At 39.9% G+C, this 26734-nt stretch overlaps 1 protein-coding gene across 1 annotated transcript; it reads right to left on the reverse strand.

Annotated features, from left to right (window-relative positions):
• Positions 1 to 3033: 3033 nt before the first annotated feature.
• Positions 3034 to 23664, reverse strand: ACTR2 (actin related protein 2). The gene is made up of 9 exons (XM_083856950.1): positions 23538 to 23664; positions 17859 to 17969; positions 12721 to 12936; positions 9103 to 9175; positions 7116 to 7252; positions 6176 to 6325; positions 5353 to 5498; positions 4858 to 4990; positions 3034 to 3708 (listed from the first exon to the last, which is right to left on the reverse strand). Exons 1-9 carry the CDS (start codon positions 23583 to 23585, stop codon positions 3538 to 3540), a joined length of 1185 nt encoding a protein of 394 aa, XP_083713076.1. The 5' UTR covers positions 23586 to 23664; the 3' UTR covers positions 3034 to 3537.
• Between the last annotated feature and the right edge of the window lie 3070 nt (positions 23665 to 26734).

Consider the following 26734-nt stretch of genomic DNA (forward strand, 5'->3'; position numbering starts at 1 on the left):
GGCACTGAGGCAGATGCATCCAGAGCCAAACTGCACACAGTGGTTCCATCTAAGACAAACAAACCCATTATCCTACCAGGAACAAGATGCCTGGAGAACATTCTTCCAGCACAGCAAGTGCAATGACCTGGAGGAAGAAGTTGGCTGAGCTCATTTCAAAAGCCAGATAAATGCATCATGAGTGGTGGACCAGTCACTAATCCACTCAAGTCCTTCTAAATGCTACAGGTCAACCCCACATGCACTTTTTCTACCAGTTAAAATCAGGGATGCAGATAAAATTAAGACATGAAGTCACAATGCCAAGGAGACTTTTCCTAAACAGGGCATCATTATGTGGCTTCTGTGCTTAGCCAAGGATGCTGAGGTTAATACAAGTTGAGGGCTCTTCCCAGTTTGCAGTATGGAGGTTGAACTAGAAAAAAGATTCCTGTCCAAGGAAAAGGATTTTTTCTTTTTAAAGAAAAGGTTTGAGGGAGTGGAGCATTGGCTAAAGGATAGAGTATGACAGCAATCAGTAGACAATGTGTTATTTTGTCATGTCAGATTTCCTCAGCAAAAGCAGCTTGTGATGGTTTTGTGATGGAAGTTAAGTTAGAGAAAAACTGACAGAACTGTGATTTCCCAAAGGAAACAAAGCAAACATAATCTACTTTGAAAAAAATCTGATTTTATTTTCGTATTGAAAAGACCTGTCAATTTAAATAGATGTTTATTTCCATTCATGGTCTCAACCAGTGTTGTGTGTTAACATTATTCAGAACTGTATAAAAAGCCATCTGTGTTACATTGGTTAACATCCTAGAACACTGGGGGAGGGGAGGGTTTGAAGCAGCTTAACATTAAAAATAGGATGTTCCCAAAAAACTCACAACTGATGCGGCATCTTCTATTCTAATTTTATAGGAGCTGAAGCATTTTGCAAATACAATTCAAGTTATTTGGTCTTCAAAAAAAAAACAACTTTAGAACCAGATTGCTTTCATAGCAGTGTTGAAGCTGTCAGCTGAGAGAACACACACACAACACTCTTGTGTGTGCAAACACAAACATGGAGAACCACACTGAGCACAACTGGAACACCCCATTCAGTATCTGGATTACAAATGTGCTCCTCTGAATCCATGATCACAGTTAATTTAAAATGCTAGTTGCCTTTTTTAATATATACATGGTTTCCATGGAAACCCAAGATTCTGCACAATCAACTGACATTTATTACTCATGGTGCTGTGAAGTTCTCTAGTGAAGGGGCCAAATTCCAAAACCTTTACTCAAACATGCACATACCTCACTGAAGCCAGTGGACAGGGGAGAAGATGGTTAAGAAAAGGGGTTGCAGGGTCAAGGTCTAGATCTGAAAAACCACATGACAGATTGTCATTTAAAAAAAGTTTTTTAAGTCATTCTTTGGTTTATTTCCATGATTCCCAACACTGTCTGAAAAGCCCAGAGACAGTCACATGAGAAATCATAGCTCTAAAGCAAGCCCACAGCATTTTTTTAAGTCTTGTGTATTAAATGTTTAGAAGACTACAGGAATTCAGAGTACCCCTTACATTCATGTCCCCAAAAATCTAGTAACTGCTTAAGTGCATGCACTGAGGCACGACCGGCATGCCTGTAAATCCGTATTGTTCAAGTTAAGAGTAAATATAGCTGCAAAAAACCCCACCCACCTATAATTAAATGGTCATTACTAGCAATACTATAGTGACTGTCTTGTTATTAAAGAAATGCAGACATGGTTCCTGCCCCTTTGGCTCGCTCAGCCAAAGGAAGCTGTCTGCTCAATTTAGAAAGGAAGCACGTTTTAAGAGTCCAAGGGAGTTTAATATTTCCATGTTTCTGGGGTCAATTATTAATGTAAAGATGTAGACAAATGGCAAGTATATGAAAGCATCTCTCATACATTCCAAGGTTTGGAAGTCAAGAGCAGATCTTGACTTCCTTATGCTTAAATGTTATGGTAGGCTTCAAAAACCAGTAAGAAGTAATATAATATTTCTATGGAAAGCAAAGTAGAACTAAGTCTAGCTAGCATTTGTATGCAAGCAGTTTTTGCTATGCTTAATATAAGGCAGATTTTATTGCAATGATAGTTACCAGTCTGCTAGTAGGAAAAAAAAATACAGGCAACTATACTCAGAGAAGGTGGCTGATAATTACTAGTGACAACTTCTTTTTTAGAACAACTCAGCTTTAATGCACTTTCTGGAAACAGCATTTTCATCACTGGTTTTCACTTCCTTCCCCATCCCATGTTAAGTATCAAAAATCAAGACTGGATAAAATGAATTGTGGCTATTTACCAACCAACATCTCCTATTCCAATATTATTCTTAACTGGAACAAATATAAGTCATTCTTTATAACCTACTGCCACTGGTTGTTTATAAATATCTGCTTGCTGCAATAAACACTGGTCATTGAAATACTCATTTGCAGTAACTACTTGGCACTAGGTTAATATACTTGTAAAGTTTAATGGAAGTGCTTCTGATGTACATACAAGCACTTAAAACATCAGACTTTTTAAAACTTAGTTCTGGGGCTTTAAATATCTATAGTTACAGTTTTCACAAGCATTTCTGAAAGTATTAAATCTCTTCAATAAGTTTAGAGGCTCCTGTCTCAGCATATCTAAGTTTCTTCAACAATTACACAACAGCTAATTTAACATTCTTGTTTCCTATGCTGAGACAACACGGTGCCAAAATTTAGTTACAAAAAGAGGCATTTTTGGTCAGGCTGACCCCCCCAGCTGTCCCTTAACAAAAAAGAAACACAGCTCAAACCTGTCTCCTCTCTCCAGACAAAAAGACATCTAAGGCCACAAATGTACACTTGCCAGAACATCAGGTGTTTCTTCTGTTCGTGGCAACTGCACATTCCCACTTAGAGAAATACAGTCTGAAGGCCCCACCACCACCTTTAAGGATGAAACACCTCAGAAGCCAGTTTAGGCAGCAGTGCATATGAAACCACATTACATCAAAACAGTTGTGTTAAAGTCATCCCAGCTACTTCAACTAGTTTTTAACAATGTTTAATCAAAATTCCTAATTGCAGGAAAGAAAAAAAAAACCCAAAAACTTTGTGTAGAGAGGCATAAAGATGCAAAGATAACCACCACAACGATCCAATAGCAAAAACTCTTGTTTAAAGGTTTTCTTATGCTAAAAAAGGCACACAACCCCTTGTAAACTAGAGACAAAAGCTAGCAGGACTACAGCAATAAACCCAGAAGAAAAAGCCTACCAGAATTACCCAATTGCCTACTGGGAGGGAACAATGAAGTAGACAGGCTGCTCTTGCTCCGTTTTGTTTGCAGGGAAGTGGTCAAATTTAATAGTCAAATTTAGCCACATTAAGAAACATTGAACAAAAGCTACCCCAAGAAACCAGAACAAAACCTGACGTTTGGGTCAAAAGGCCACAGACAGGCCCTTCCATAGCATGGAGCTGAGTGAGTTCAGAGATTGGCAATGAAAGAAAAAAAAGCTTTAGACATGTGATGGGAACAAGCTTTGGGATTTATCGAACAGTCACACCAAGCTTCTCCAGCACACGCACTCCCTTTTCTTGGTATTCTTGTCGGGTCATCCAGAAGTTGTCTTTGTCTTTCATGATGTCTGCTAGAACAGCCCCCCCCAGAAACACCATGTGCTTCCGACGAGGGGGATCTTCGATTCGGATCTTAAATTTCTGAGGAAAAAAAAAAAAAAGAAAATAAATCCTTACTAGGATTGTTGAAACGAAGCCTTGAAAAAATAAAATCGGGCTTTCCACCAGAATAATGAAGTGGAAACTGTCTAGTGAGAAAAATGAACTAAAAAACTGAAATGTTAGCACAGGGCACTCTGTGTGAGTTTTCAGCTTGAGCAACTGAAGTAAAATAATGACTTTGCATTGGAAATTACACACAGCTACTGACATTTGCCCAAAAATTGTACTTTCAGTATATCAACAAAAAGCCCAGGATTCAGAATATTGACAGAAAATTAAAGACACCATGTTTGCATTTCAGGAACACTATTAAAAGTGAAATAATTCCTAATCTTTGATGGCTAAAATTATCAGAAGTTACAAAATCATCAAATTCCAAATATTTTAGAATTATACCAATTTACACAATCTAAACCAGCTTAACTAATATTCCCTTAACTTCTTCAGTGCTAAAGCTCTAACTTCAAGAGCAAAAATTACTACAAAGCTATGACTGAAATACTATCTCAGATGTAAAACATTCTATACAATTGAGTCATTCCACAGAAGACCTTCAGAGAACACTGTATTAAGAACTAGGGGAGTTCAATTCAATTCACCATTAGAAACTCCACTCAAAGGAATTCTTAGTACAACACACTGCTACTTATCTCTGCAATGTGTGGGCTGTGTTGCTTGCTTATCACAATAACCAATGGAAAAGGCAAACTTACTCCACCTGAAAGTGAGTTAGAACTCTAGCCTCTCTCACCATTGAGTATTTCACTTGTAATATGAACCAAAACTTTCACAGATTAAAAAATAATTTTTTTGCTCCACAACTTTAAGGCACAGCAACTCCTTAGATTTGTTTAACCAACATCACAATTTGTGTCCTGGTATTTATCAGCCTATTTTACATTCAAAACACCCCAAGACTTCAGGAGGGCTACTAGCAGGGTCTAGAAGGTAATTTTATCGCAAGTACATACAAAGCAAAGGCAGGGGTGAGGAAGAAGGGCAGAGATTTTGCAAGCTGCAGGGCGGGCCACCCGCAGCCTCCCTCATTTCTGACCACTTGGTTCCCTCTAGTGGGGATTCAGGGGAAGCCTCGGAGCCCCTCGGGTGCAGCAGCCTTCCCATACCCACCGAGAGTTTCTCCACATCTCCTTTCAGAACTCGTTCCAGGTAGAGCTGTTTCAGTTCCCGCTCCAGTCGTGAAGGCAGCCCAGGGTACATGGTGGACCCTCCAGACAGCACAATGTGCTTGTAGAATTCAGACCTGCCCCAAAAAAAGAATAGTCTCTGTAGTGTTGTATAGTTTACTCTGTACTACAGTAGTACCTATACAGACGGGGACTAAATACAAATCTAACAAATGGTCACTACACAAAGACAGACTGCACAATTTCAGCAGACTTGCTCATGTTTTCACAGAAAGCAGGAATAAAAAAAGATTGTTTTCAAGATTTTATCTTTGCTGACTATTGAAAGTTTCCAGACAACCTGTTAAGCTCCAAAAGTTCAACCTGAGCTCTGCTCCCAGGAGCACATATCAGTGTCTAAAGCAAAAGTTGTCACTTTGAAGACAGCTCTTGAATCACCCCTACACCCAGACCAAGGATTTAAACATTCTGCTCTCACCTGGTATCAATGTCAGCAGCCTGGATGGTGTTGAACAGCAATTCAGCCACACCAACCCCTTCGACATTGATTAAGTGAGGCTGGAAGAGAGCCTCCGGTGCCTCGAACCGTTCTCCACCAACTTTGATAATCCTGCCATCTGGGAGCTAGGGAGGAAACAACACCATTGAAAAGACTACTTTTAGCCACTTGAATGCTAAAAAAAAAAACCAAGAGGAAATGACCTACATTGCTCCCAAATGTTTTAACACAGGAAATTGTTGATAATTGTCAGTGCTGCAAGAAGTCATTCAGTAGTACTGAAAGAATATACAAATGCTTTAATCACTCTGCAATTGACTTGGAGACATCAAGGGCCAGACATATTGATACTGACCTGTTAAATATTTCCTTGCAATACCAACTCCTAGCATCAATTTAAAAAACTATCTTACAGCAAGAATAATGCTTTCCTGCAGATTTTTCCAACTGTGATCACAAAGTTTCCACTGAGAGGAAGTTTACCTTTCCTGACACCAGGTACCAGTCCCATGTCTTGCTGCTGCATGGATGATGCTGAAACGATTTCATATGCTAGAAATAAGCTCACTTTCTCTACAAATTCCTGTACTATGATATTCAAATTTCAAAGATCTACAATGACAAAAATGAGTACAAAGTCTTACAGAAAATCTGTAAAGAGTCTGGAGAAGATTTTCCCAGAACCAATTCATTCAATTCTACAGAGAGGTGAGCTACTGCCAAGAAAAACCGTAAAGGAATCAAAGCTAAGCACTACCTGACTTTAAACCTGGGAAGTTTAGGACAAGGAAAGCTGTCTCACCGTGTAGGATTCAACTAGAACCGTGGTCTCTAGTGCCAGCTTCTGCTCCTGCTCAATGTTGTATCCCACGTAACACAACTTCTCCTTGATCATGCGAACCGTCTCAAAATCAGCAGAATGGTTGAAAGCGTAACCTCGCAGCAGGAGGAGCTGCAGGGAACACAGCAGGTCAGCAGGAAATGAGAGGAACAGTCCAGATCTCTCATTACAGGGATATTTAAACATGTATCTCTGTTCACCCCCCTTTTTTAGCTGCAAATTTGGGTATTAAGACAAATCCGTCCCAGTGTATCCATTATCCCCAGAAAAGCAGCAGCGTTACTCCAAATGGGAATTTTTCTTCATCATTAAAACTTTCAACATAACCAGCACAAAGACAAATGAAAAAAAAACCCAAAGTAATTCTTATCTTTAGAACTTTACTTCAGAACATTCCCATATTCCAGTTTAACCATAAGATCTGTCAATCTAACATGTTGCTTATATTTAAAATGCCCAAACAAATGAACTGTCTATCAAACATGCTCCCTCCTTTAATAATCAGGAAAGAATCACTACACTGTTTTCCACACTGGAAGGAAGTCTTTCTGAAAACAAGTGAGCAGAACTTAGAAAATACAATTTAGTTTTCACTTTAGGTATTGAGAAAGCCAACTTTCAAGCTTTTCCCTCCCAAACAGGGAATAAATTCCCTTCCTACAAGATTGCCACTAAGAAAATGTGATGTCTCTGAATAATATCAGTATCATCACATGTGATTTAGATGAGGAAACATAGTAAGAATAGACTGAAGCAACACAGAGAATTACAGGAATTCTTACTGTAATTAACATATGAATAATAAAGGGAAAATATATAGTGGTTTCTTGCTATCCAGAGACTTTGACTTGGACCAACACACCACAGCCTGAACGTTAAACCCTCTTCCCTCCCAGCTTACCTTAATGAGGTACCTAGTGATATCCCTCCCAGCGATATCTAACCGTCTTGTGAGGTGAGGAAGGGAGAAACCTTCATAAACTGGGCAAATGTGAGTCACACCATCTCCAGAGTCCACCACAACACCAGTCAACAAACCTGAAAGGATGCAGGAGAAGCACAACTTTTATTGCACTCTCGTAAATAGAGCAGTGAGTTTAAGATAGGATTTTTTTATTGTAAACTGATACAACCTCTCTTCCCTCAGTCATCAGTAGATATTAAACTTTAGGTTTTCATAGTAACAAATGCTTTCATGCATTTTTTAAAAAAGTGTTACTTTTACCTAGATGTTTAGAACTCTACCACTCACAATCTTATGTGGTGTTTAGACATTTCAAACTGCATGCTAATGAAAGGGAGTATCTGTGTTCATTAAATGCTTATTAGGGCACAAATCTGTCCACTGGATACAGTTGTGCAATCTTTTATTAATTTCTGAAATATGAAGAAATCTAGAGATAATCAAGCCATAACTTTACCTTCTTAAATTCTTAGGACTTGTTGATATTTACTGATATTCAAAAAAACAAACACTTCCATAAGGTAGAGACTATTTGTATTATAGAGCACACGCTTAATATTTCCTCACACAAGTGGCATTAGGCTAAATGAGATCCTCTTTCACAGATTAAAAAAATCAACTTGTTACCACAAACTATTAAATTCTAATGTATACAAAACAGTTATCATGAACATGTAGAAACAGAAGATTCTATACTTAAGAGGCAAAAATCAATGGTGAAAGTTGATCAGAAAAGAGCTTTATAGTTTCTCACAAGCTGCCTAAAGCAAGAAACCATATTTTAAGGAGACATCTTAGAAGTATGATGCACTGAAATGAGGCACATAACTATGTAACTGTAGCCACTACTTTAATCTTTGAAGTAATATAAATAAGTAGGATGTTTTAAAGGACTTTTTTTAAAATTTTCAAAAGCAAATGTTTGATTTATGTGCCCCTTGATTTTTACATCTTAGAAGGTCTTCAGCTTTGTTTTAGATTATGGTTATGTAGAAACACTGCAGATGCTCCAAGTTGTCTCATATTCTGTTATTCCAAATATGGTACATGTAATTGTACATGTACCATACTGAGCACTGCACAGTAAGGTACATGTACAATTACAGCAGAATTTAAGACTGTAGATGTCAGTTAATTAAATATTTGTAAGGAATCAAACCAAAGAAAACCATGGGGGGAAAATGTTACAGCACAGATTGCAGCAAATAAAATTAATATTCAGGTTTGCAAAAGTGGTTTTGGTTCAAGTAGTTATACCGACTTGCATAGCAGAGTCACTTTTCCAGTACCTCCATTCCTTTTTGTCCTGGACAGGGACACTACAGTGACATGTTATATTTATGGATATTGGATACTTCTGTCCTGCTGTGTGACAGCTAAATACACGAAGTCACCAACAAACAGATGCAAGGAGACATGGTATTAAAAATGATGTGCTGGAGTAGCTTCTTAAAATCCTAGATGGACTGAAGTCGATGGTAGAATTTCCATTGAATTCAGTCAATCCCGAATTTTCTGCTTAGGCTGAGGACCTTTTCAGTTTAGTTTATCTACAGCAAAAAGATTCAACTTTTTATTCATTTTTTTCCCCTGAAGATAGTGCAAAAGTCACATGATCCCCTTCTTGAAATTACTCTCTTACTCATGGTAAAAAGTTCTTCCTTTTTCAGAAAATCCAAAGTAAGCCATTAAAATTTGATGCCAAAGGGTTCTGAGCAACCAGGTTTTTGCATTTATCCATGAAAATAACACCAACAGGGGCACTTATCAATAGTTCCTCAAAACAAAAAGCAAGGTGTCAGTCAGAGTTGAGCTTCCTTGGAGAACAGCATGGAATTAACCCAAGAGCCAGTGATGTCACGTCAGCACTTTGGCTCAGCAACACATCTGGAAACTTAAGAAATTTTAGGTTAGTTTTGCCTACCTTGAGCATAGAGAGTAAGAACAGCCTGGATGGCTACATAGACCCCAGAAAACTGGTATGTCTCGAACATAACCTGTAAGATGAAGGCAAAAATCAGCTTCCAAAACAGGCCAAATACCACAAAGAAATTTCATTGGTGTTTGAAAACTGTATTTCTAGAATGATGTATTTTTACTCATCAAAAACACTTCCCAAGAATTGTCAGCACACAGATTCTACACCAACATTAGAGACAAATTTGCTTTGGGTTCTGTACCTGACCTGCTCACACCAGACAAGCCAAATGAAATATTCCACATCCCTTTAAGCAACAAAAGCAAATACTTACAAGAAACCCACACATCAATTTTTGCAGCTTTACACAAATTTTCACTTTTCCAAAGTGCCTAATGAGTGGGAGGCGGTACTTGCAGACCAGCCAAGCAGTTCATTACTGAAGTGTGACTTGGGAATAAAATGTTTGTTTAAGATGTATGCTTTAAAACAAAATTCAGGCATTTTTCATTCTTTGTATTTCATTCTTCATACAAACTTTGTCAACTGCACACTATGTCAAATAAAGACCAGACTCCTTCATATCTTAGTCTAGAATGAGCCCCACTATCACAGGTGGATCTGGACCACCTTCTTTAAAGGGCAACCCATGACAAACTCTTAAATTTAGTGTAAAATCCACTACAGAGACAAAACTACAGGATTGCAGAACTCATACTGAAACAAGAAAAGCAACTCCTTGTCTTGTACACCAGGATTCCCTAATCACTGAACTAGTTTCAGTTAAGAAGCAGGCCAAGATTAAAGGATGTACAGTTTATAGGATCTTCTTCCTAAACACAAGAAAAGGCCAAGGAAACAAATCCTGCTGTACAGCAGTTTTCCCCTCAATAAGCTTATACCAGGAAAAATGGATGAACTCTGATTATTCCAATACATACATACACTTGCTTTTGCTACCCTGCAGCCTTCTGAACCCTGCTAGGATTAGAAACTGAATGAATCCTAAGTGCTCCCACAGCTCAAGTAAAAGATATCTAAATATTTTTGAAGAAAAAAGCTGATGCCTGACAATTTTAGAATTCTGAACTATTTAAAGAACCTCCTCCGTTAGAACAGTGTGAAAAGGAACAGAAAGGGAACAGTTGAAAGGGCAGCAACTCAAAATAGATCCCCTTTGAGTAGTCATTGTCTAAGCCCAAGACTATTCCAACGGATATTTTCAAACAACTTGAGTGCTTATTAAATGAAAAAATAATGTAAGAAAAATCTAAATTATCACCTTCATACAACAAAACCAATATTCAAATGGCACTAGTTACTGCCTTCACATGTACCAAACTCTTAAGGCCTCTACAAAACCTTTTATAACCCTTGGGGGTGTTGTCATTCTTTCTTTCAAGAAAAAAGAAATGCATTCTCCTCTGCATTAGTTTCTTTGACATAGAAAATGCTTTGACAAAGGGCATGTATGTTAACAAATCTCAAGATAAAAATACTGAGCAAAACGTTTCCCTGAAAAGATTCTTCTTCACATAAGAGCAGATTTTTGACTGACTACAAAGTGATGTTCTAACTGGGTATAGAAGGGAAAAATTAAAAACTGGGAAAAAAAAAATACAAGGAATCCTAGGTTGGATTAGATGAAGTGACTCTGCTCGAGTGTCTCTACCGCTTCTTGATTTGCCACTACAGTCTGGCTGCTTCTGAGGGTGTCACACAATGAGAGTGCAGCAGATAAAGACAAACAGCAAACACTCTGTCAAGCTGAGGAGCAACCTGGGTCTTGTACATGCTCTGAAAAGAAAAGCACTTTTTAAACACATATGTTACAATATAGCTGACACGTGAACACTTGCTGCCTCACTGCTGCAGGTGGCTCTGACAAAGTGATGAAATGAGGAGAGAGAATTACTGGAAACAGAATGAAGGACAGCCTATGTAATTATTTATCATCTTTATATGGTCCAGATGACTGAGCTTTTCTTCTAAAATGCTACTGCACTGTATCCCAAAATGCAGAGACATTATTATATTTGCTGCAGGCTTTAGGAAGTATCTTCATTCATTCCTCTGCCTCATACTGGGCTTGCCCCCCTGAAAAGGAGGAGGCCATGTCAAAAATGGAAGGAGTATAAATACACTGCAGCTAAACTAAATATTGCAAGTTCTCATAACATTGTGTTCCATTAAAAACATTAATAGAAACAATGAGGTTCTGTGTAACTCAAATTTAAATTTACAGAAATGGATTCTAGTTCTCACTAATCTTCTGCATCATGATTAAGTATCTATGGTCTCTGAGGTGGTGTTAAAAAGGCAAATGGAGCAATGCAAATATTCTATCAGAATTCACAGGCCATACTAGACTCTTGAATTTTTGGTATAAAATTACTTGGAATGAGAATAACTAAAATCCATCCTTTGGTACTTATCATGAAAACAGAAACAAGAACACTATTGTTGACAACTGAAAAGCAAAGAAGGCTGGACAGGAAATAGAGCCACTCCTGCTATGTGGAGGCCACCCAGAATAACCTGCTCTGCCTATCACACCACAGCTGGCTGATATACACTACATGATATTATCAGTGTTGCATTACCTGATACTTAGGTCATAGGACCCTAATGTCCACAATTGCTAAAAAAAAAATGTTGAATTTAGATTGCACAGTCTGATCTTTTTTCACTTAAGTTTTCCCAGCTTTGCTAGACTTCATTTGCTCCCTGGTCACTGAAAGAAAGGATTAGTGCAAGTGTATTCACTGCCAAGTTGCAGAAAGCACTACTGTAGCTGGGACATCAAAAATATTTCAAAGGAAAGGTGATGGTAAATGTAAATTCTTAACAGACTAAGCAATGAATTTGGGGAAATATATATATATATATATACAAGCTTTGATATTCAAACTTACATTAATTGAAAATACCTATGATGCTTATGAGAAAAAAAATTAGCAAACCAGAAAACTACACGTTTTGTTCTCATCAAACATTACTGAGTCTTTGTCACAGGTACAGGAGCTAAACAATATATATCTGACAACCTACACTGAATACAAGGTTCAGCTGGAGCTTAGAGCACCCAGAGCAGCACTCTGAGACTGAGGATGCAAGAACTAGGCTTTCCTTCTTAGAAGGGTTTCTTTGATAATCCCTAACACTAATTAAAGATTAGTGCATTGGTTGTCATCACACCTTGGTCTCAGCTACCTCCAACAACACTGCTCCATCTGGTCAGCATCATCCAGCTCCAATCTCCTCTGCATTACTGGCTTATACAGGCCCAAGTCATTTAAAGTAATTAACATCCATCCAACAGCTAGTAATCAAGGTATCCTGGGTATGTGAAGACAGACATCTATTTCCAATTCTGTGTTTTAATGCCGCTACTAATGCTTGAGACAAGCAGCCTGCCTACAGCTCGTGAATGAGATCAGCTGGTTTGAATTTAAGCACAGTACCATTCATGCCTATGGCTGAGAAGGGGTTTTGCTTAGAGAACAGAACTGCTTTACTTCAGACAGTCACTGTGTGCTGCTGGAACAAGGAATCTCTCAGGAACAAGGAGTCTCTCAGCAATGCTCCAATGACTGTGTATCAGCTCCCACCAGACACACGTACCTCCACAATCTTCTCCCTGTTCTTAGTCGGATTCATGGGAGGCTCTGTGAGTAGTATTTTACAATTTTTTGTGTCAATATTAAGTTTTTCTGGTCCAAACGTGTAATCCCAAAGGTGCTTCATGTCATCCCAGTTCCGGACGATGCCATTCTCCATGGGATAATTCACTTCCAGCATTGATCGTAATTCACTGGCCTCATCACCAACCATCAGATCCTGTCAAATTTTAATACAAAAACATGTCAGTGCTCACAAAGTTTTCTTAAACACCAACTCCTCAAGAATGACAGTGAAGTGCTTCAGCCTGAGGCCAGATGTGCTCTAAAACAATGCCCACATTTTTGAAACATTTGCAGGTACTTAGGAGAGAAGCAGAATATATTTCATGTAATATTTAAATTTGGCTCTTACCCATCCCAAAGCTTTTCCAAAATAAACATTATTAATTTGATTTTTTTCAATTAACCTTAAGGAAACCAATAAACCCTGTTAGAGGTAGAGATTACAAAGACTTTGTAAGTACAGATGTTTCTCCACTGACACCTCCGAAATTATTTTAACAAATACTAATTTCTAAGAGCCGAGATGCAAAACAGCACATAAGGGTAGTAGGTGGGATTGGCAGAATATTTTTCCATGCATGTTGCAAATTTCTGTGCACAATACCAAAAAAGGAATAATGAGTGGTGAATAAGCATACCGAACAGGAGCAAAAGCAAATACGAGATTATAAATTCCACACCAGACATTAAAAGAAACAATGGTTTACATATTGCCTGTGTCAATAGGGTGTGAAGAGACACATCTGAATACAGAATATAACCTCATCTGTTCCTTGCCAGAAGTCCCAAGCCAGAAACCCCAGTAATGCATTCTTGCACAAACACAACCAACTAATGCAATTTGTATAGTCATTTCACACTGATTAAGCAATCTGTTTATTAACGTTAGTTATGCAAACATTGCACATTCAAATTAGTAACATCACATCTTCTCCTTTCCCACGTATTTCCCACAGGAAGTATGCACAATAACATCTTATCTTTGCTCCTCATTATATCCCATACTTTTCTAAAGAAGCCTAAACTGACTCACTTGCACTCAAGCTGTAAGAACATATTTTTAGGAACCATCAGCTTTGTCCATAATAATATTAATTGGGGAAAAAAAAGAATAAAAGAAAGAAAAACCAGCTGCTTCATCCAAACATATGCCATGACAGTTTGCAGTTGCTGCAGCACAGTGGAAGTGAGGGTTACTCAACCTACTGTTCAGTGCCAGGGGAAAAAAAAAAAAAAGATGCACAAGAAAAAAAAAATCTGGCATCCGGTTTATAATGCCTATTTTAGATGTAACCTAAGCAGTTGCTGTTGACTATATAAAAAAAGGAAGTTAATTGAAAATAGTTTAAGTGAAATCATTGCTCTTTCGCCCCCTCTCCCTGACAAGGTGTTTTATTTGTTTTCCCTTGCACAGCAGATCACGCTTCAGCTCTCGACTGTACAGAAGACAAAAGTCAAGACTCCAACACTTTCAATCAAAAGCACTCTGGTGAAACCATGAGAACTATGAGAACTCCACCATGTAGCCACGGTACTCATGAGAATTTAAGACAACACAAACTCCACCAGTTAGAAGAATCAGAGGGGTTTTTTGTGCACTGCTCTTTGAGGCTCTGAGCTGCCCAACAGGACGTAGCCCAGGAAAAGCCGCTATTCAAAGGTGCAAAGTGAAAGTTGCACAAAACTTTCACATCCTTTTAAAACAAAGCTAAAGGGCAGAACAATTCTTCTCTCTTGAGAAATCAGCTCTAGCACACTAACAAACACGTACACTTGGCAGCTGCAGAGGAAGAGGGACAACACAACCAAATTTGCTGAGAGGAATCAATATTGTTGCATCCAATGTTTCCACCACTTCAGCACTCAGTAACATCTGCCTAACTGACATCTGAAGAGTTTCTTCAAACTCTTGGTTTGTGATGTTAAATAGAGCAATTTCTACTGTTAAAGATGCTGAGTTGATCTTTCATGTTGATCTTTCAATGTTATTCTTGCATCTTTCAAAACTACAGGTTACATAGCATTTAAAAGCAATACATAACATATTCTCATTAATTAGTTGCCAGTAAACCAAAAGCAATGAACAATGTCCAAAACAAGTGTGTATTCAAATGTAAAATGTAAGACAAGACAAAACAATGAATAGCATTTAAAAAATAACATAACAGCTACTAGGTCTCATCAAGCAAAAATGGCAAACAAAAAGCACAGGGCCACCTCACTTACCATCATTTTGTTATTCTACTTCAACAGGTCAAGAAAGGTGAAGAAAAGGTAGAAGCAAGAAAGTCAGAAAAGGCCTAAATGAAATTCTCAAATTACTTTAAGTACACAGTAGAATTAGGCTGAAAAGAGATGCATGTACAGCAGGAAATGATCTGAGTTAGTTTAGTTAGGGCCAAACTAACATTACAGGACATCAGATTAAATTATTGTCTCTTTAGAGGAAGCTAAGAGGAAGCTATTGCTACATATCAGTGGCAAGTCATGTTTAGGCTTCCTAGACTGTAAACAAGATCAGTGCATCTGCCTATCTCTCATAAATAGGATTCTGTGCATAAATATTCTGTAACAGTAGAGTTTTACCCTGGGCTAGGTGTATATCTGAACTAGACAAGACTCTGCACAGGACAGTTGACCATAACGAGCTCTGACAATTGCGAAATTTAAATTTTGTTTTAAAAATTCACTTAATACATCCAAGAACTGAAAACTACTCCTTAGTACTGACTTATTAATACCTCCCCAAACCTGCTGCAGACTAGTAAATCAGTAAAAGCCAAGAACAGCATCTATGCTTCTGGTTTTAGTCACAACTTGAAGCAAAATAATCCCAGTAATGACTGAATTCCTAAGTAGGAGAAAAAGCTATACCCCTGATGCTAGCTGAAATGAGAATCCATAAGGAAAATATGGTCAAAGCAACTTGAAATTGGTAACTCAATGGATGACAACCACTGTTTTGATCAGCTTCCAGCCTCCTTTCACAGAGTTTCTGAATTTCACAGGAGAGCAGCTTTCATGGATAGTTTTGAAAAGTTAAACTGATAATCTTGTTGCCAGCTTCCTTTACCCAGTTTTAAACTTATCCCACAAGAACTTATAGCGTATGCCTAGAATTAAAATTTGGCATAAAACTCATCTGCTAAAATACATTTTTTTTGGAAAATCTGCAAGATTCTCACAAAGAAAAACAGCACTCACAGTTAACATGTCTTTCTACTGTACTATCCTACTGGGATACCCCAAAGTGTCTGTGGCAGGGATTTCTTCTCTTGATACACTGCTTCCTTAAGAAAGGGTGACAAGCTGTTACAGGCAGATGATATAAAACCTCTAGAAAGAATCTGGATACAGTTTATGCTCTTTGAAATACACCAACATGATCCATGCTCAAGCAGAAGACCAGCAATGCATGTGAGATGATACTTTACAGGTTCTTTTGCTGATCTCATAGCAATTACCCAGTTCTACCCCGTATCTCTTCAATGCAGCACTTTTATTTCTAACAATATTAAATTATCAGTTTATCAGAGGACACCAAAACTGGTGGGACAGGCTGTATTGAGTCAGCTGGAGAGAAAACATGACTTCAATAGTGAGATTTCATGCAAGAAAATTTTGGGGGGAGTTTAGACTCATAAATCACTGCATAATTTCCTAAAACTTTATCAGGACCTCCTTTGACAAGGCTCTTCACATTAGGTTCAAGAAGATACCCAAAGAAATACCTCTCCCCAAATCTTACTAGAGAAAGGGTTATATTTTCTGTCTCCTTATAAAAAAGTTCTCTCTACTGTGAAAGGGAAAGATCTCTATCCTCTCAACTAAACTGTCCTAGCTGATACAAAAAGCACTATTGAGATAGCAACAAGACAAATCCACAATCACACTTTGAGAAGCTCTAGCATCTTTCAGCCTTTTGACTTCCTTGTATGGCTTTCTGCTACTATAACCATTTTACAGGCAGAAGCAGAAACCCAACAACTCAAGTTCTCCTTGTCAGCTACAGGGTTCTGAAAATAAGGAACAAGACTGGACTGATTTTTTTTCTTCTTCCTAAACTGCTGCTCAGAACCAGTAAAGAACGCAAAACTGAAATCCTGTATTTGTGTGGTCCTACTCAACCTTGACTGGCCTAAGTGGGCACTTCCACAGTTCTGCATTGCCCCCTGCTTCTCCCTCACTCTCCAGCTGGAGTTTGCACAATGGTCTAGCAAGGCACCCATTACTTTACTTGACCAAGGAATCCTTCATTTCAGCTGCATCAGCTCACTAAAGCAGCTCACAACGTGCCTGCACAAGCAGCATGACCAGCACAAGGTGAGAATTGTGTGGCTAGAAGCAAGAAGGGAGGATGTGACCACAGCAGGGCCAAGACATTTACCAAAGCCTGAACAGCAGAAGCAACTAATGACATTTGAAGTGTTACTCTCTAATTACAAAATAATTGAAAAATTACAGCTCCCTGGACTTCAGAAAATGCATTCTCCCCCCGTGTCTTGGAATACTGCCCCAAGACAAAGCAGCCTCTCCATCTCTGACTGGTGTGGAGCACCCACGTCCATCAACAGCAAAAGGAAAACGAAAACCATAGAAACAATGAAACGCAAACACGACCAAGGCTCAACATCTCATACAAGATCACAGATGATCAACTCTGAGTAGAAAGCAAACCATACAGAAAAACCTGGAAGCTCCAGCAGCTCTTCAGCATTGTCTCAAAATCCCACAGCACAGCTTGGTGACAGTCAGTCACTTCTGTCTGATTTCTGCCTTCTAATCTTGACACCATTTGCACACTGGCATTTGAAGCCCCTTTTTGCCCAGAACCACTCGTGCCCTACCTGCTGCCTCCTCAGGTGTACTATCTCAAGGCCTCCAGTGCTTTAGATTACCCTCTTCTTAACTTTGTAGTTTGTGACATGCTAAAATCCAATACAGAAATGAATCAAGAGATACTGAAACAGCATAAAAGAGAGTTAAGGAAAAAAAACATTTCCAAACATTACACAAGTCAAAAGCTGCCCTAAATATTTTTATCTGTCAGAAAGAAATAATAATCAAAAAATTTACCTTGATTTCAATGTTTCCTACTTTAGCAGTGGATCTTATAATGGGTCTTCCAACCAAAGCTGGAAAAATGTGCTCTGGAAAATTCGAGCCTGCATAGCCACATTTCACAAACTGAAAAAGAAGAAATCATTTTATTAGAATACACATTACTTCTATTTACATATAGAAACCTGGTCTGGGGTAAAAAACTAAAAGTCCAAATCTAAGAGTATGTGTCCTACTGGAAACCAATTTGATTTATATTTTCAAATCAATTTTACACATTTTAGATAATGCATAGATTTTTAAAACTGAATAAAAGCATTTTCCAGAATGTTTGCTAAATCAAGACTATCGGATTTTGGAGAAGCAGTTTAAAATGAGTAAGTTTAAGTTGCAAGGTGTAAAAGAGTCCAGTGTTGAATTTGGATTTCCTGCCACTCCATTAAAAAAGTCCTCTAGCAACCTGAAATCTGTAATTTTGTAATGGATCACCTGAGTACCCAGTGAAACCTAATTAAATCACCTCTCCAATTAGAGCACACAGTAGCATAATGAATCACACACCAGAAAAAGCCAGAAAGTCTTGTGAATTCAAGTTTTACACTCTTGTAAAAAGTGCTCAAATGTGAACTAGCAATTCAGATGGATTTCTCAAAGTTTCACAATTTTGAGGGTTTCCTTTAAGGATAAAGTTTGCAGTAAGCATTTCTAAAACCAACAGCACAACCATAACCTCATAAGATGGCAGTTCACACCAAACAGGATGCTCTGAAAGAGTGTTTGTTACCCAAATATATACAAAAGGAAGCTTTATATCACTGGGTTTCAAGATAGTATACACACTAAGAAAACAATGACAATTCACTGCACAATTTAAAAATACATAGAGTCATTAGAGGAAGAAGTTCAGTTGTAAAATGTGAACTTTAAAATGTGCCAGTAAGAAGTTACAAGTTTAATTCATGGGGATCAGCAAGTTATGCTCTTCAGCTATCCTATTTTGATAGGATATTTTCATGTATTGGACTCTGATATTCCACTCACAGCTCATACAGAAGAGAGAACAGGAGAGAGAAGACTCCTCTTTTATTCTTGATGCACAGTTTGCATAGTGGACTATATTAACATGCCAGAAAAAAAATATTTTCATCTGCAAAATTACCCAACCACTGAGGTGCAGCAGCAGTAACCCAGCACCATGGGATCCCTCGGGTTGGAGGGAAGCTCAGGAGCTCTCTCATCCAACCCTGGGCTCAAACCAGCTCAATTCTGAGCAGGCTGCTCAGAGCTTGGACCAGCTGGGTGCTGGGAGCCTCCAAGAACAGGCAGTTCACAGACTCCTTGGGACCCTGTCCCAAAATGTAATTGCCCCCTGCAGGTTGTATTAAAAGCCATCTGCTAGAATTTTCCAAACATTCCCTGAATTTTCTGAAGCAAGGTGTGAAGACTGCCACTGGAACAATTATCCCAGCAAAGAGTACAGCTAATTGCAGCTGAGAGGAATTCTGTCATTACACTAACGGTAACATGAAAAGTCACTCGTGCTGTTGCCTGTAATTATTCACCTTATTGCAGCAAAAAAGGGCACCTGTTGTGGAAAGAAATTCAGAGAGCCAGTTACAGAAAGAGCCAAGAGATATTTTAATTAAAGCTGGGGTGATAGAGGGGAGAAAGGATTTTTATTTTGCTTTTTTGTGACCCCGGTTTCTTTCACTCCTTCAGCACTTGCCCTCCAAAGGCAGATCCAGTTTGGAATACCTGAAGAATGACACTCTGTACACACTCATTTCACTTATTCTACTTCAAACCAGGAATACTCTGAAAAGGCAAGTATTTACCAATTCTTTTTGGTTATACTAAGGCCAGACATGTCTAGGAGTTGTATAGATCTTATCTGTGAATTCAAGAATGCAGTGCTGCTATGAGAAAGCAAAGAGCAGCCACAAGCACTTCTGGATCACATACCAGAGGATCAGAAGTAACAGGATAATAATATCTAAATAGATCTTTACAACTTAAACTCCTGAAACATCCCCTCAAGAAGCTCCACTACCCAAAAACTTAAACCCTGCTACACCCCCAGTATTTATATATGCAACCAAAACAACCACTGCACAAAAATCAGCACTTCTTGGCCAATCTTTAAAACACCTCTCAGAATCACATACAACTACACTGACCTAAAAACTGCTGACCTACAAACCCACAAAAATTCTAACTATTTGATATGAATAGTAACTTCCAGCCTCTTTTTACATTAAGACCTTCCTGGGAAATTAACTGTGTTAGCAATTAACAAACCCTAGATTTTAAAACAGGTTGTCATTTCTCCAACAAGCCTAAAACACAATCAAAACCAGATTTAATCAATGGGAACTGCAATGAGTGAGATTAAGCTTAGAAATTCACAGATTGTTTCCCACCTCTTATTGGCCAGAACAGAGTGCCTTAAAAATTACATTTTACAAAGTTTGATAGACTCTGCTATAGACAGAAAGGACAGAATTTTAACTTGCCTTCAAATTTGAAATTTTCCCTTCCAGTCTGCATAAAAAATTAATGAATAATAAGTGAGCCTTCCTTGTCAGCTTCTCCATCAATGGGGGCATCCCCACTGTAGAATTCTCCCTGACATTATCCTGAATATTCAGCTGGTTCAGTAGGTTTGTGATGACCTAACATTGCCTACCACGGCTGAAGAAACAGACTTGGTAAAACTACCAACAGGTAAATGCACAGATCTATATAATAATAGATTTTGGATTCTTTTAGATTTTTTTGAAGGGGTACAGGAAATGTAAGATCTCTCTCCCTCCTGTCACTTACAGGAAATCCTTCAAAATCTTCAAGTAAATGTTATGAACTGCAGAACTTCTCTTTTCTAAGGCCCAACATTAAATGCTCACTGTTCTGCCACTCTCAGTTTGAAACTCTCTAATTTAAGCACAGTGCACTTGTTTCTCTTCCACCTCTTGCTGTGCACACCCCTCACAGCAATTATTGAATAATTTCAGTGCAATGCTCATGTTTCCCACAGTAACACAAGCACTCCGTGAATTAACCCATTTCTGGAAGGACTTCTTCATCATTTGTTTTTGCACACATTTGCTACACATTCAGAACGCTCCAAGAACACCTATTTAGCCTGCCTGTGTGCAAAACTACGTATGTAAGAATTTTTACCATATATAGTTTCTTCTCCATTTCGCTGTGGTTTTATACCGTGTCTTTCACTTCCTACTGAGTCATCCAACACTAAGAACTTGCATGTAGAAGTGTTCTTTCAAACTAAAAGAATGAGGAAGCTCACAGGCAGCTCACGTGACTGCTGTTAAAATGAACACTAATATTCTTATCAGATCCTGTGCTGGATCCTTTCCACTGATGCAACCCCTCAAACAAAAACCCTAAATACAATTACAGCAATTTTACAGGGCAATAAGTAACTTTCTGTTTGGTTCTAATAATAAGAACATCCAGCTCTAAAGTTTTAGACCTTTGAGGTGCCATTGCCTGCCTCCCACACCACATGTTGCAACAACTTCCTTCTAGTCACTCACCTCTTCCTCAAAGATTGGCTGCAGCCTGATAGATCAGAAGTCCTACTGCAGCCTAACAAGAACTGCAAATTTCAAAGACAAGCCTAACGGTAAAAATTCACCTGATTTTTCCAAAGATACTCTTCATTTTTTATCTATAAGATTTCTGACACCTGGAAAGAGATTTAATTTCAATCACGGTTTTAAGTGTGAGATATCAGAAATAGCTCTAAAAAAAGAGATCTCTTGTCACACAGGAAAAATATCACTATAAAAATACTGGTTTGACAATATAGAACTACTTGATTTCTCCACATGCAGCTGAGATTCAAGAAGTTTTACTGAATGGAATTTTGGTCCAATCCTTGTTCAATTATCCCAAATCGATCTAAACATCTTGAGTTGACTGATTTAACAATTACTTGTGACCCTCTGCTCCCCCACCCAAAACCACACGAGCTGAAGTGACACAGGCCCCTCCTCTTGCACCATAAAGGCACCTTCCACTCTCGTGGTTATTTATATCCGGCTGGTACAAGGCATGAGGGAAAAAAATGTATGGATCCAAGGTGCCTCTGGAATTAACAGCAGGCACACATATACCCCAGGTCGTAAAGAAATCTGTGTGGCACATCCAGCTTGGGAAATCTGATAGGGAAAAATTGCTTTTACCCCCCATGTCACACCTGAGACCAGCCAGGGCACAACACTGCTGTCACCACCAATACACTGAGCATTTTACAGCCCAGTGATTAGTGCCACATAAAGGACCACACCAATGGATGGAGCTCTGCATTATTTCTTTTAAGTCTGGGCCTCACAATGGGAATATTAAAGAAAAAAAGAACAACAACAAAAAAATCTCAAACCAAAACCAAACAAATCAGAAAGCAGCTTCCATATCCCTTTGAAACAAGAAAATGTTATCTTTTCTTCTTCCCTTTTTCTAAATGATAGTGTGAGAAGTGCCCAAAGGCTCTGAACCCTAGCCCTATTAAAGATCTTTTCTGCTACGTGAGAGTTTACAAATATATCAAAACTGTCAAATCCCTGAACTGTCAAATATGATGTTCTTCCTCCTGAACCATTCTAACAATTTCAGATGCTAACTGAAAAAACCTTTAATTTAGGATGCTGAATCTCTAATAACATCACTCTTTGTCTCAACTATTCTTTCCAAGGTTTATAAAAAAAACCTAAGAATTCTTTATTGCAAGTGTCCATATTTAAAAAAAAACACAACATTTTTTTTCCCATTTAAGAGATCTAAATGTACCACCAGTTAAGGCAACTCTCCACGTATTATTGCTTTACTAGGGGAAACCCTATATTGCTAAAAAAAAAAATTACCAAGGGGAAATATCCACTGATAGCATCTGATCCCTTTCTGCTTTAAAATGGTATCTTTTTCACTTCCTGCCAAGGTGCCTCACAGCCTGACAAAAGGATGGATTTCCAGTGGGTGCCTGCACGCTTACAGGAGGCCAGAAAAGGCGGAAAGGATGGGGAGAAAACCTTTCATTAAAAAAAAAATTATTATTAATAATAATAAATAAATAAATCAAATTTGGAGGTACGTGGCAGATCAGAGAGGTATTAAGGAAAGGATGATGCTCTATTTTGAACAGCAGCTGCCAAAAAAAACCCCACAAAAATAAATCCTCACAAAACCCCAACAACTAACCCCCTGCACTAATAATCCCGCAGACACGGGAGGCATCCCGATCGCTCCACGCACAACGCGCTCATTCACAATTTTTAAAGATCGGCGTTTTTGTCTAAAAGGCTGGTTGCTGCAGCGAAGCCCGGCTCGGGTCACGTAGAGCGATCGCGACAGTGTCGGTGAAGCAGCGCGGCGAGGGCCCGGGGCGGGCACAGCGGCCCGGCCCGGCAGGGCCCCGCGGTACCGGCGGTTCGGGCACACGGGCCCGCCGAGGGCCGCCGCCCGCCCCCGCCCATTCATTCCGCGGGCCGCGCCAGCGCCGGGATGGCGGCCGGGCCCGGTGGCGGCGGTGGCGGCAGGGCCGGGCGGGCGGGCGCGGCCCGCGGGCGGTGCCGGCAGGAAGGCGGCCCGGCTCCGGGGGGAGTCGCCCGGCTTCCCCTTCCCCTCCGCCCCGGCAGCCAGGGCGGCTCCCGCCCGCCCCGCGGAGAGACTCACCCCGGTGCCGTTGTCGCACACCACCACCTTCCTGCCCAGCGTGTCCATCGCTGCTGCGACGCGGACGCGGCTCCGCCACCCGGGGACCAGACACGGACACGGCGATCGCGGCACCGCCCCGACCTCCGCCGGGCCCCCGAGCGCGCCGCCCGCCGCCCCGAGCGCGCGCACGCCGGAAGCCGTCAGCGCGCGCCGCCCCGCCCCGCCCCCGTTGCCATGGCGGCGGCGGCGGCCGGACACGGGCGGGACACGGGGAGGGACACGGGCGGCGAGGCGGCCCCGAAACCGAGTCCCCGGGGCGCCCCCCAGTCTCGCCGAGTCACCCCAGCTTTGCTCCTTGTGTTCCTCTCCCGCCGATGGCGAGGGGTCTCCTACCGTCGGGTCACCTGAGGGGCCGCTCGCCTTCCCCCCTCACGCCGCCCCCTCCCCGCGGGCTCTGTCCGCTCGTTCTGCTCGCACTGAGCGAATTCAGGCAGCTCTCTAAGGCTTCTATTTGCCGTGAATGTTGTGTTATTCCATAGGAAGAACAGCTCATGGCGTGGAGGGGAAAACCTGAGGTTTGTTCCTGACTTCTCGTGGGATGAGAAGGGATGAGAAGTCAGGAACAAACTGAGGTTTTTCCCAGGTTTTTCCCTCCGTGCCAAAGCTGTGTTGGCCCGCTATGAACAGCGGCCTGTCACAATTCAGTGTCACACAATTTAACCACGAAGAGGGTCGTGCAGTTAAGAGAGTTACATTTTGTGTGGAAAACCACGCTGTGAAAGGCCAGTGTCCGCAACGGAGACAGAGGAATCCTACAAAAATTATTTTATTTGAATAAAGGGAGAGAGCCCACTGGGCCGTACTCCTGTGGGGTTTCTCTCCACGTTTTGGAGGACACACGTTGCCCTCCTCCTTTCCCTAGGTACAGCCTTCCCACACCATCCACTACATATTCCCTCTTGAACATGAATCCCCTCCCTCATCATGCATTGCATGGCCATTAGAATTAACTGTTAGCCCAGCCTGGGTGCAGAAGTTAATACTCATAACTCTATTAGGCCTGTGCATTTCCCCCCAAAGTTGAGAAATTCAGGCTGTGCAGCAAAACTTGCAGGGCTTGATGTTGGTAAGGACCCCCACACCCATTCTTCCTGGCAGATCCTTTCAGATCAAGTCTCTAAAGACTTTAAACCCATTTCTCCTATCACATATGGATAGATGTGTATGCTTGTGGCTGTAATTTTTTTCTACCTTTAATTTTACAGAATAGTGGTAACAATCAAATTTTACAAACACCAGAATATCGGCCATAATATTTGACTTTTTAAAACTTTAATCACATCCAGATATTGAGAATGAGGAAATGACAGGGTTGTGATACCTAGTAGGACAAAGAGGCTATGGAAACAAACATGGATTAATAATCCAGTAGCATACAGCTGTTATGAGAGGACATCCTGGTCACTCCACACAGCTTTACCTGGGTACAGATTGCTTTCTGATACACATATGATTAATGACCTTATTTTAATCTGCTTTTCAGAGCATGCCACGGTTTACATTGCTGGTTGAAGCCAGATGCATAAAGCAATTGCCTTAAAAGCCTGCTCTTTGCCCAGAAAAAAAAAATAATTAATCTGTATGTTTTGAACCCTTCAGCTCGTTGAACCCAGCATAGAGGGAAACTACACACCCTGCTTCCTACTCTGCTGTTGGACTTTTTGGCACTTGACCAGACTGTGCCTTAGTCTCACAAAACTGGATATGGTACCATGCCACCTCATACTAGTGCTCATGGCCAAAGCATCTGCAATCTCTGAGTGAGAGATGTTTCATTTTGGGTTCAAATTATTTGTCAGACAGAATGCTTCAGCTGTGCTTTAGTCATGTACAGTGGTGGCAACATTTTCTCTGCTCCAAGGCAAACTGTGTTGTAATATGGCAGTGATGAAGTGAAAAAGGAGCAAACTTTCTTCATTAACCTTTCTGAGGTTAGATATTCACTAGGTCCTTAAATACTTTATATATATGTATATATATATATATATATATAACCTCTTACTTATAACAGGTTATATATTAAAACTACTTTTTAATAATTTTTTGTAGCTTTTATCAAATGAGCCTTTTTCTGCCAGGAATTTAAGGCTATCAGTTAAAGAAAATGCTGTATGACAAAGGGTTAGTTTGATAACCTGCCATCAGAATTTACAGTGTAATCAATGTCTCTCAAGAAATAGTGATACCGAAGTCTGGCAAATATAAATGGTTAATTTTCTGTTTATGGCCCAGCATAAAGATTTCATATCAAAGGGATACAGGTTTTGTACCAGAAGTACCAGAACTTACATCCTGCATGGTATAGTCAATAAATTCACCACTGTTCTTACTACCAACTGTTGGATAGCCATAGAAGTTTTTTGTAATTTATTAAATGTCATGTACAGTGCAGGAGAGGAACAGACATCTCCTTTAAAACTTACTTTACTGATTTAGCTGAACTGAGATATTACTTCTTGTTTGTATGTTTGTTTGTTTGTTTGTTTGTTTTTTTAAAAAAAAAATAAATAAAGCAGTGTCTGTAGGAGGAAAAACCATGGAGAGAAGTGTCCACAGTGTCCTAACAGGAGAAGGTGTTATGGCTTGCTGTGACTTTTGTGAGTGAGCAAGACGTGATAGAAGATAATAAAAGTATAATGACTAAGCAGAGTCTTATCAGAGAAATTATTACCTCTCTCTTAGACTAAGTTTGATAGACTTTTATGAACTTGCCAATTAAGTGCTTGTCCTAATGTGCAGGCACACAAAGAGAGGCAGGAAATACTCAGAATTAAAAGGAAAAATTATTTGCTGCAACAGCTGTCCTATAGCTCTGCTCAGTACAGCAGAGAAAGGAGGGTGTAGTGATATCTTGCTTGCAGCAAAGCAAACACTGTGTTCCTTAGTTCCACCTCCACTCCCCACAGAGCTCTCTCCCAGTGTAGGTGTGTGGAATTTGGACCTGCAAACTCTGGCTGGCTGGAGAAACTGAGGCCTGCTCATTCCTGTGCTGGCAAGGCTGGTTCCAATGTTGTGTTGGCAGGGCAGGAGAAAGACACTCTGCCTGAAAACTGGCATTAATCTTTTCAATAATCTGTTTGGTTTCTTATTGAGGGATTTTACCTTTGTCTTGGATTTATTTCACTGGACTAGAAATATTCACAGGAAGTGTCCCC

Source organism: Zosterops lateralis, assembly GCF_965231275.1.
Source record: "Zosterops lateralis genome assembly, chromosome: 3".
Taxonomy (NCBI): Eukaryota; Metazoa; Chordata; class Aves; order Passeriformes; family Zosteropidae; genus Zosterops; species Zosterops lateralis.

What these genes read in the sequence shown, in the direction of transcription:
- ACTR2 (XM_083856950.1), bottom strand. Translation starts at nt 23,585, where the DNA reads ATGGACACGCTGGGCAGGAAGGTGGTGGTGTGCGACAACGGCACCGGG. An exon ending in TCACTAGGTACCTCATTAAG is followed by an intron (nt 6,326 to 7,115) that starts GTAAGCTGGGAG and finishes TGTTCCCTGCAG; the next exon opens with CTCCTCCTGCTGCGAGGTTA. An exon ending in TTCTAGTTGAATCCTACACG is followed by an intron (nt 5,499 to 6,175) that starts GTGAGACAGCTT and finishes TTTCCTCCCTAG; the next exon opens with CTCCCAGATGGCAGGATTAT.